This window comes from Gymnoscopelus braueri, assembly GCF_963280865.1.
Source record: "Gymnoscopelus braueri genome assembly, chromosome: 10".
Classification (NCBI taxonomy): domain Eukaryota; kingdom Metazoa; phylum Chordata; class Actinopteri; order Myctophiformes; family Myctophidae; genus Gymnoscopelus; species Gymnoscopelus braueri.
In genome coordinates, this window is record NC_137611.1 from 52,726,465 (window position 1) to 52,738,880 (window position 12,416).

A 12,416-nucleotide genomic window follows, 5' to 3' on the forward strand; every position below is an offset into this window, starting at 1 on the left:
GATCGGGTTGGTGTGTGTGTGTGTGGTTGTCTGTGAGTGTTGCTAGATTTTGCGAGAGAAATAAGCAACCAGGTTTGTGAAAACAAGCCCAACAAAAGCGACTATGAGCACTTTAAGCCTACTGTATATACAAATACATTGGATACTTGAAAATAGACGATCTACAAGCTCACGTTGTAGATAGGCTATTTTTAAAGAAGACATTTGGGGGGGGGGGGGGGGATTGTGGAATATTTTCCAAATCCACACAGGTCTTGTATGGGGGTCTATGGCACAACATATTTTCAGAAGGGGGAGGTCTGCGCCTCTAATTTAGGGGTCCTTGCCATGAAAATGTTTGAGAACAACTGGTTCAAACAACATTAGGAAACAAGGCCAAAAAAGCAACTACACTTTCAAGCAACTTTACAGAAAAACAATCCCAAAGTCGCTTATAATAAGCGGACATGGCAACTCTGTCACTGACTGCTTCAGCGCACTTGACGTGCGCAAGAGAGAGAGAGAGAGAGAGAGAGGGAGAGAGAGGGGGAGAGGCATATCACGGGATACGTCGATTAAAATGAATTGGAATAAACACAAATGTATGTATTGGGTCTGACTCTGGAGATAGCATCCTAGTGAACTATCCTACAGTGTGTAATCCCTGGTCGGGGATCAATCTATAGTGTGAAAACCACAACGATATATGACAGCCGATTTCAAGAAATAAACTCCTGCAGTGTGTAATGCTTAACGATCAGATGACCGCCCGACCACTTTAAGGTCCTGCAGTGTGTACCTGCCTTAAATGTCTCAATAAAAGAACGGGGAGACAAAATACAACCACCCCAATTGTATAAGTTATTGCTATGATATGTAGTTGATAACAGTAACACAAAAACACCAAGTTTCCATTTAGTGGAAACTTGTGGAAACAAAATTAGTTCATGGTTCATAGTACACATAGGGCCCTATTATCAATGTTTTTCTATTTTCAAAAACATTTTAAAATAGTTCAAATAGCCAATCTACAAGCTCACAACCCTGTCGATGTAGATCGGCTAGTTGGACTATTTAAAAAAGAAGTTTGAGGATAATGGGTAAGGCACCAGCGAAAATAGGGCTCATAGCGTTTTTTATCTGAAGCACGTAAGACATTTTGGACTTGCTGTACCCAAGTATTACTTTACATAATTAAAGGAATATGGGTCACAGTGTATAGATAGATAGCAGCTAACCACTAACTGGCTGTTGGGACATGGACTTTACCATTTACAATTTAGGCATTTCGCAGATGCTCTTATCCAGAGACTTTTAGCGCTTGTAGTTGGCAAGTGTTGTATGACACACAGCAGTATCCCTTGCTGATCTCTCTGATTACATAATAGTTATGTGTTGACAAAGATTTCAATGGAGACGATTTACTCATTGAAGCAGGGGTCTTCAATGTTGATCAGTCCAAGGACCCCTTAGGTGAGAGAGAGATGAAACAGGGACCCCCACTACATGTTAAATGGGTCTTTTCAGACATTTAACCACTTAAACCCTCAATACTTAGTAAACTTGACCTTTGGCTCTGCACTTGGTCTGCTTTTACCTCTACACCAAACCTCTTCACCCGAAAATAGCCGATCTACAAGCTCACAATGCGTCGCAGACGAATGTTCCCCCCAGAATAATGATGCTTGGGATCAAGTGGTTAATGTAAAAAAAAAACAAAAAAAACAAGTTCCTATCAAACAAAGATTTGGTGGCCCCCCTGCAGTATCTCTGAGGACCGCCTAGGGGTCCCGGAACCCCTGATGAAGACCCCTGCATTAAAGAATTAAAAAGCATTTTCTATTGGAACACAATTGAATACTGACAAAAACCTGGCTCCTCTTGCTTAACCATTTGAGGCCTATATCCTTGTACGCCCTAGCCCTGTATCACTGATTACTGATTATTGTCTCCGCCAGGCCGAAAGGCATGGCGAGAGAGTATGTTTTGCACCCTGTCCGTGTGTCCGTCCGTCCGTGTGTCCTTCTGTCTGTGACCAGCTGATCTCCGGCACCGTTGGTCCGGTCACTGCGAAACTGTGCGCACACACTCCCTGGATGCCAATTCAGAACCTCTGGCCCGAATTTTTCAGATTCGCCTGTTATGTACCAGGAGGACGATTTGTGAAAAACACATTTTTTGATACTACTCCTACAAATTTTGTCCAAACATCACACAAATCGGTACACAGTATCTCTATAGTCATGTGATCAACATGGATCTGTCCGATTTCCCATATGCCTCAAATCATGAACGCAGCATGCAATTTCAGTGACATTTTGCACGCATAATACCACTAAGCCGAGGAAGAAATGCCACCCTTTTCACATTGGCCTGTTATAGCGCCACCAGGAGGCCACAATAACGTACCTGACCTGGAGGAGACCTGTGCTCCGAGGAGCACTTTTTCTAGTTATAGTTTCCTAGTTGTTATTATTGTGTGACCTTGTGTTTTTATTTTGCATAGTGCAGGCTATTTGTATAGGTGTATACTATTGTATGCTGTTGTTTATTACTTCTGCAATGTTATTTTTTCCCTTCCTACAGTACTTTCCTACTCTGTATCGGTAACTTTGTAACTCTAACTGCTGTGCCTCTTGGCGACTGATTTTCCCCCGAGGGATCAATAAAAGTCTATCTATATATATACTTAGTTGTACGATGAACAGCGACATCATTTATGTTTATTGACTTCTCAATTTGACAAACATATTTGTCACCCCGTACACGTAAATGGCAGTATACTGTATATGTTACAGGACGATTGAATAACCAGGACGATTGAAGAAGGAGCGCTTGTTTTCAGGCAATTCTGTAAAACCAACGCTAGAGGGCAATGCAAGCCAGACTAGAGGGAGGGTGTGTGTGTGTGTGTGTGTGTGTGTGTGTGTGTGTGCGTGCGCGTTTGTGCGCACGCGCACACGCATGCACACACATGCGCACGCATGCACACATGCGCGCGCGCATGCACGCGCCCGCGCACACACGCGCCCGCGCACACACGCATTGTTTTAGTTTCTCCCTGAGACACACACACACACACACACACACACACACACACACACACACACACACACACACACACACACACACACACACACAGTGATCCATGAAAAGAACTATTCTGTCCCTATCGGTTTACAACTCGGACGGCGCTGTGTCGACTATCAGAGCATCGGCCGGTCAGCGCGGGCACTCGCGCCTGGAGGCACGAGGGCGCGCCTCCTCGGCCTCAAGCTCTGCTGAGTCGGCGCGCCTCCGTCATGGACAATAACTATTATCATGTGCGTGTGAACGCGTGTTCAGCGTTCCCCTAGCGTAGCTTCCTGGTTGCTACGTGGGGGGAACAACAACAGACAGGTCCGCGTCGCATCAAAGCCCCGCCTCGCCCGATGCCCCGTGCCTAAAAACGAGCGCTCTGTCTTCAATCGTCCTGGTTATTCAATCGTCCTGTGACATATATATTAAACATCTTTAAAGAAAAACAAAACACAAGGGTTGCAATAATTTCCAATATTATATTTCCAGTAAATATAAAATAAAGAAAAACAAGACAAAAAAAATATTACATCCTATATTGAAATAGCTAATGGGAGGACGTTCCGGCTGGCCGGCCGGAGTACCACGGCCACGTCACTCTGACTCTAGCCTCGATCTCCAAGCTTTTATTGTTTAGTTTAGCTAAAAAATAAAAGCCTGGAGGAGCGCGTACCCGGTATAGGATGTGTTTCATTTCCCCAACCAACCAGAGTGCAGTGGGCGTCGCTCGTAATGTTGTGTTAACGGGGTGGGGGTTGACGGACAGATCGGTGAACCAATGGGATCAGGCGCAATCTCTCCGCGCCTCTATACACCCGCCCCTCTATACACGAAAACAGGAGCATTAGTGCAGCCTACTCTGACTCAAACATAACCATAAACAAACCCGATACGCCCATATATAGGCAGGATATCTCTATAAGTAGGCATAAAAGGTCAGTTAGGACAGATACAGATATCTCCATATATGGGTACAAAAGGGACACAGACAGACGGGTACAACGTGAAATATTTTCAAACACTTTTGTAGCAGGATGGGCGTTGTCTCCCACTCTGCCCACTGCCTTGGGCTCTTGTTCTTTCAGTTTCGCTATTACCTGGTCCCCGCCGCTGCGGCCTGCAGGCATTGCGAACCGTGTGCTTTGCCCTTGAAAATGTGGTAGGTTTACTCTGTCTGTGTGTCTCTCTGTTCTTGACTCATTGGTTTCAGTATTATTAAATAGTACTGCTTGTACTTTAAGGAATTTTAAGAAAACGCCACGCCTGCAAACGGTTCCTGGAATTTCTCATCTGTCTTCATTTGGCTCAGCTGTGTGCATTGTGAGCTACTGTGGTGACGTCACGCCACCTACAAGTGTGTGAGTGGGGTGGGTACGCCCACTGATCTAGGATCAGAATGACAGCACGGAAGAAAAATTTCACTTCACCTGCGCGTTTCACTGTTTTAGCGCTCCTTCAGCAGCCGCTGCTTCTAAATTTCTATAGTTCTGTCTTCTTTCACTTTCTCCACGCCGTTTGATGCTAAGAGGAACAAAAAATATATAAAAAATCATCGCCAGCAGGGGGACCCCCTTGCTGTGAAATCCCGCGTATGGGTTCTCATAACCCAGCAACCCTATGTAAGCTACGGCACTGTGTAAGCTCAACTGCGGCTCTAAATCAATCGCTCATCATAATGTAACGTTAAGTGTCACGTTATACTTTTCAATAGAAAGTAGCAAAGGACAAGACCATTAGCAGTCAGCATGTCACTCCTTTCATTCTGGCAGCAGCTGGGAGGATGATGACGAAAGAGTTGTCATCGTGCCGTTACAAGGTTTATGAACGTCGAGGGCCTGACACGGTCCAAGCGTGATCTCATCCAGCACATTGCCAACCAACGGTATCAAAATGAAGCTTTGATGTACTGATGGGAAATATATTCCTGGAGGACAGCTGACCAGCTGTCAGTGAGGTCAGATGTCGACAGCACCGTCTACTTCCAATTATAGTTTCACGTCTTTCATTCGTTTTTATTTTTATTTCATTTGGACTTTGTTTTCAGTTGATCTTACATTTTTGCTACTTTTGAACATTTTCGACCACGACTAAAACTAAGGACATTTTCTCTATGATTTGTGACATTTTTGTACAAAAATACTACACTAAAAACTGAAACTGGAATATACCATCTAAGAGAGAATTAAATAACACAAAGCAACCACAAGGTGTAGAAATAACAATCAAAGAGGTCAGGGGCCAACATAAATAAACTAGTTTTCATTATTATTTCAGTTAAAACTTTCCTCTTCTACCCCGGATTTTAACCCGGAATCTTGTTAGTCATGTCAGGTGAGACATGACCTTTGACACGATCTAAATGTCTCAATAGGAGGGAGACAAAATACAACCGCCCCAATTGTATAAGTTAGTACTTATGATATGTAGTTGATAACATAGTTACACAAAAACACCAAGTTTCTGTTTAGTGGAAACTTGTGGACATAGACTTTACACTTTTGGCATTTAGCAGATGCTCTATCCAGAGTGACTTACAATGTGGATTTTAGCACTTATACACGGCAGTATCCCTTGCTGATCTCTCTGATTACATAGTTATGTGTTGACACATTTCAATGGAGACAATTTACTCATTAGAGTATTAGAAAGCCTTTTCTATTCAAACAAAATTGAATTAAAAAAAGCCCTCTATCACTGATTACTGATTATTACAGACTGATTTAGTGTGTGACCTTGTGTTTTTATTCTGCATAGTGCAGGCTATGTGTATAGGTGTATAGCCTACTATTGTATACTGTTGTTCATTATTGGCGGTGCTTCTCTAATGTTATTTCTTCCCTTTGTATTGCTGTTTTCTACAGTACTTTTCTTTCTCTGTATCGGTAACTCTGTAACTCTAACCGCTGTGCTGCCTCTTGGCAACTGTTTTCCCCCGAGGGATCAAGAAATGTCTATCATTATATACTTGAATACATATACATGAATAGTGACATCATTTTATGTTTATTGATTTCTCAATTTGACAAATATATTTGTCGCCCCAAGAAAAAAAGGCAGTACAGTTATTATTTAGTACAGTTATTATTATATTATATTTCCAGAAAATATAAAATAAACAAAAACAAGACAAAAGGAGACAAAAATATATGTTACATCGTAAATTAAAATAACTATTGGGAAGGCGGGCCGGTTGGCCCGACAAAGGCCACGTCACTCTGACTCAAACATAACCATAAACAAATCCTGTATATAGGCCTTTTATGCCCTATACAGTATGTGGACATAGACGGGACACAGGTAGACAGACAGATACAGAGATCTCCATACATGGGCACAAAATGGACACAGACAGACAGGTACAACGTCTACTCTGACAAAATGCTTCTGACACTATATCTCAGACATATCGGTCGGATTGGCGGTGCAATGTAGGTGTGAGGGCCGCGTAGTGGCCCAAACCTCTAGTACAATTAAATAAACGTACACATACATAAATAAATACACTTGATCCACAACACAGTTACAATTTGTAGGTCTATTTTTGCTATTTCGTAATGTAATTCTGTGCCTAAAACAGGGATGCCAGGGTTAATGCGGTTAAGACATTACCTTTAGTAAAAAAGGTTTTTGTGTGTGGGTTGGGAGAGTGGGGGTTGCAGGAAGCAGTCCTCATGCGTCCATTTACAGTAGAAGCCATTTTTCCCATCGTCGAGGTTTTAGTGCCAGGCTGGTAGCCATCTCTAAAACTTCCCTCACACCATCCTTTGTTTTTGTAGAGCACTCCATGTATCCAAAGGCACCGATCCTGTCTGCCATGTCACGCCCCTGCTCCAGTGTCACTGGTTCTTGCTTCATTTTGGCCAGCTCCCTGCAGGTGTGCTCGTCATCGCGCAGGTCCTTATTATTTCCCACCAAGATAATGGGAACATTAGGGCAGAAGTGTTTAACTTCTGGGGCCCACCTCTTTAGGATGTCCGGAAGACTTTGCGGACGATCGATGGAGAAGCACATAAGAACAACATCAGTATTTGGGTACTTAAGAGGACGCAGTCTGTCATAGTCCTCATCACCGGCTGTGTCCACAAGGATTAGCTCGACCTGTTTTTCATCCACTTCAATGTCCATGGCATAGTTCTTAAACACTGTAGGTACATAAACCTCTGGGAACTGGCCCTTTCTGAACACGAGTAGACACGTCTTCCCACTATCTCTATCTCCCACTACGATCAGCTTCTTTCTAATTGCTGCCATAGCGTATGATCACCAGTGAAATGTTTTCTAATGCTTTTGTAGCAGGATGAGCGTTGTCTCCCACTCTGCCCACTGCCCATGCTCCTCCCACTCATCAGTGGGCTGATTGTATCAATGCAGTCGCCTTTCCGACCTCTTTATGCGTCCCCTCTGTGTTTGTAATTGGGCTTTGTTCTGTTTCAGTTTCGCTACTACCTGGGGGCCTATTTCACGAAAGAAGAATTAAATTATCCTGGTTTAAAAGGCAAATCCAGGTTTGACAAGCCTGCGCTGTTCAGCCTGGTTTATTCAGTTCCACGAACGCTAAGCCGGGCTGAGAAGGATCGGCTTTGTCGAGCCAGGATCGTTAAACCAGGCTGAATGTGCGTTCAATAAAAGACGATGGATCTTAGGTTAGCAGAGTCAGTGTCCTCTTTTAAATCGCTTTTGAAAACACATCTCATCTTATAAAGTGCTGTTTTAATGCTTTTTCCCCCCTTATTTCCATTTGTCTCTTGCTGATGTTGCTGTTTTTAACATGTCTGTAAAGCACTTTGTAACTATGTTTGGAAAAGCGCTACACAAATAAAATGCAATCATTCATTCGTATATGTGGGCATAAAATGGACACAGACAGACGGGTATACAACGTCTACTCTGACAAAGCCCCCAATACTATGACTCAGACATATTGGTCGGATAGGTGGTGCAATGTAGGTGTTAGGGCCACGTAGTGGCAAAATAAATAAATAAACGTACACATACAGTACATAAATACACAAGCTCCACAATACAGTTACAATTTGTAGATCTATTTTTGCCATTTTGTAATTTAATTCTGTGCCCAAAACGTCCTCGCGCAGGTCCTTTTTATTTCCCACCAAGATAATGGGAATATTAGGGAGGAAGTGTTTGACTTCTGGGGCCCACCTTTCTGGGATGTCCTCAAGACTATCCGAATGATCAATAGAGTACAGAAGTCTTGCCGTCAGGTAGGAGGTACGGGACCCATGCGTTCAACTACAATAGGTACAAGTACTCCTTTGTCCCTATGTCAATTACACTCCTCAATGATGTCCTTGCGGTGGGCAGACGGTGGGGCAGAAGGTTTTGAGGGTTAGGTGTTCTTGTCTTATTGCACTATATACTGAATGAGGTGGCTATTATTATTATTTATTATTATTATGGAGGGTGATGACTAGGAAAAACGGACTGTACATGTCACTGTGTGTTTATGTTTTTGTTGCTGCTGGTCTGTGTGTCCAAGACAAATTTCTCCCATGGGAGACAAAATAAAGTAACCTTGAACCTTGAACCTTGAACGTCACTCGTTCATCCCCATGTTCGTAAAGTAATTTCGCTATGAAGATTAACATCATAGAATCGTCTCATATAAGAATTGTGGTCCAAAAATAAACAAACTGTCCTGGCGATATTGTCAGGGAGGAGGTTCTGTATCGTTTATGATAGTCAGTCCCTTATATTTGATACAGTCTGTTTCTGGCGAAGATTTAAATAATTCGGCGGATGCAACATTAGCGTTTTCTCACCGTCAGTTCATGCTTCATATCCATAAGAGTAAAACCGCCAGAGTCATTTTTGTCTCCGCCAGGCCGATAGGCATGGCGAGAGAGTATGTTTTACCCTCCGTCCGTCCGTGTGTGTGTCCGTGTGTGTGTGTGTCCGTGTGTCCACTCCTGTCCGTGTGTTAGCAGCTAATCTCTGGCACCGTTGGCCCGGTCGCTGCGAAACTGTGCACACACACTCCCTGGACGCCAATTCAGAACCTCTGCCTCATTTTTCACATGGGCCTGTTATAGCGCCACCTGGAGGCCGATTTGTGCAAAACCCATTTTTTTACATTACTCCTACAGATTTAATCCAAACGTCATGCAAATCGGTACACAGTATCTCTATAGTCATGTGATCAACACGGATCTGTCCGATTTCCCATATTCCATCCTCATTGACTAAGGTTCGCTTCCAAAATTAGCAGGATTGCTCCGTTTGAACAAAATGCCTCAAATCATGAACGCAGCTTGCGATTTCCGTGAAATTTCACAAACACATTCCCACTAGGCCAATGAAGAAATACCACCGTTTTTCACATTGGCCTGTTATAGCGCCACCCGCAGGTCTAATTTAGCAAAACACATTTTTGGAACAAAATGCCTCAAATCATGAATGCAGTGTCCGATTGCCGTGAACGACCTAAGAATAAAGGGCACCCTTTTCACATTGGCCTATTATAGCGCCACCAGGAGGCCACAATATCGTACCTGACCTGGCGGAGACCTGTGCTCCGAGGAGCACTTTTTCTAGTTTTATTTTTGGAACACAGTTCTTATTTGACGCAATATTAAATACGTCTATGGGGATTCAGAATGGGGGTGGAAAACCGTGAACCAGGTAGACAAACCTAGGATGTGTAAATTACATCAGACTTCGGTGCTCTATGGAGAAGCACACAAGAACAACATCAGTATCTGGGTAAGAATGAGGGAGAGAGGACGCAGTCTGGCATAGTCCTCTTGACCGGATGTGTCCACAAGCAATAGTTCGACCTCCTTTTCATCCACTTCAATGTCAGCGACACAGTTATCACACGCTATAGGTACATGGACCTCTGGGAGCTGTCCGTTAATGAACACTGAGTAGACACGTCTTCCCACAGCCTCCATCTCCCACTACGATCAGCATTTTCCTAATTGCTGCCATAGCGTATGATCACCAGTCAGATATTAATTATAATGCTTTAATAGGAGGGTCACAGGTATCTCTCAATACTAACCCCGCACTCATAGGAGAGGAGAGCTGGTTCTAAGTTGTGCTGACGCTCGTGTTATCACTATGATGACGCTATCCCTTTTTATTATTATCAAAATGAAACTTTGATATACTGATGGTAAATATATTCCTGGAGGACAGCTGACCAGCTGTCAGTGTGGTCAGATGTACTGTCCACATCCATCCAAGGTTATTATAGTTCACATTCATTTTGACTTTTTGTTTTCATTTTCAGTTTAGTTTTGGATTGTGGGTGAGGTGGCTTTGCTGGTTTAGTTCAGTTTTTTAGTTTTAAAAGCTCTATGATTTTAGTAATAAAATAAATAATATTCTGTTTCACACTCCCAATAATAAAGCAGTTTCTTTAGAAGAGTATTGTCTTCAGTGTAGGTTGACACTGGGTTGACATTGTTTTTAAGACTGTAAAACAAAAACAAAAATTGGTTTCAGAAAAACATTCAAATCAATCTATTACAAACAAATAAGCTGCTACCTAGTAACAATTAAGCTACAAATAAATCATACTGTTGTTGACTACTGAAAACATATACACATGATGATGTAATCACAGACAACTGTAGCTCACATGGCACATGGAAATGAGTACCAGGGGTCAGCAACCCTTTTGACATGAAGTGCTAAGTTTTCATTTTCTTGTTAGTCAGTGTGTTAATCAACATTAAGTTTAACTATGACACCACATCAACATTAAATATTTCCAACTGATTTTGATGTGTCCAATAATATACATTATTTTTGTCTTCTTCTTTAGAAATATTCAGGATGTAATGATCACTCAAGAGAGCAATAACCCCACCTATCTCCTAGACTCCCTCCTCTGTCAGAGTTAGGAGTTTGAATGTAGAATTATGTGCAGGATGTAATTTGTATATAGATATGAGGGGACTTAATTTAACTGACGTAACTTGTTTTGAATATTTACACTGGCACACTTATGCCAGTGTGCCAGTGATCAGCCTCCCCTGTGCCAATGTTGGCACCGTGCCTAATAGGTTGCCTACCCCTGGAGTAGACCAACAAACACTACTAGAAATTACAAAAGCAACTCATTTGACTACACATCACAGATCAAACATTTTCTTACACACTTTGGCACAATAATATTTAAGTTTACTCACAGACATATCTACTCCAAGACACAAAACGTTGGAGAGCTGTGGAGAACACACTGCAGTATGCTTGCTTATCAAAACGCAACAAAGGAATAAACAACTAGAAAAAGTGCTCCTCGGAGCACAAGTCTCCGCCAGGTCAGGTAGATTATTGTGGCCTCCTGATGGCGCTATAATAGGCCAATGTGAAAAGGGTGCCATTTCTTCTTAGGCCTTGCACGACAATCGGACACTGCATTCATGATTTGAGGCATTTTGTTCCAAAAATGTGGTTTGCTAAATTAGACCTGCTGGTGGCGCTATAACAGGCCAATGTGAAAAAGGTGGCATTTCTTCCTGGGCCAAGTGGGAATCTCTGTGGAAAATTTCACGGAAATCGCATGCTGCGTTCATGATTTGAGGCATTTTGTTCAAAATGAACCAATCCTGCAAACTTTGGAAGCCAATTTTAGCCAATCAGGATGGAATATGGAAAATCAGACAGATCCGTGTTGATCAGATGGCTATAGAGATACTGTGTACCGATTTGCGTGTTTTTTGGACAAAAACTGTAGGAGTAATAGCAAAAAAAATGTTTTGCAAAAGTCGGCCTCATGGTGGCGCTATGACAGGCTGATCGGAAAAATGTGGGGCAGAGGTTCTGCTCTGGCATGCAGGGAGTGTGTATGCGCAGTTTCACAGCGACAGGGCCTTAACGGTGGCGGAGATTAGCTGGACACAGACAGAAGGACGGACACACACACGGACGGACGGACGGACAGACAGGGGGCAAAACATACTCTCTCGCCATGCCTTTCGGCCTGGCGGAGACAATAAACTAGCTACTTTCAGTTTCACAAAAAAACTGAAACTGGAATATACCATCTAAGAGAGAATTAAATAACACAAAGCAACCACTAGGTGGGGTAGAAATAACAATTAAAAGGGTCAGGGGCCAGCAAAAATAAAGAACCTAAAAGCCTAGTTTTTATTTTTATTTCAGTTAAAGCTGCGCTATGTAACTGTCCTCTTCTACCTCGGATTTGAACCCGGTTTCCTGTGCAAGTGCTGAAATGTTTTACCATCAAGCTAATATAGCCTGCCTGCTTGCTCAGGGGATAGATTGAATCTTGACCATCAGGTCAAAATTCATGTCAGATCCTGTGTCTAGGTGAGACATGACCTTTGACACGATCTACATGTCTCAATAGAAGAGCAGGGAGACAAAAC

The 12,416-nt window shown here is 42.8% G+C and overlaps 1 protein-coding gene across 1 annotated transcript; it reads right to left on the minus strand.

Moving 5' to 3' along the window:
- Nucleotides 1-6,738: 6,738 nt before the first annotated feature.
- On the minus strand, nt 6,739-7,308 carry LOC308093684 (transforming protein RhoA-like; the record flags this gene model as incomplete). Its single annotated transcript, XM_080440013.1, has 1 exon — nt 6,739-7,308. One exon carries the CDS (start codon nt 7,306-7,308, stop codon nt 6,739-6,741), a length of 570 nt encoding a protein of 189 aa, XP_080296139.1.
- Between the last annotated feature and the right edge of the window lie 5,108 nt (nt 7,309-12,416).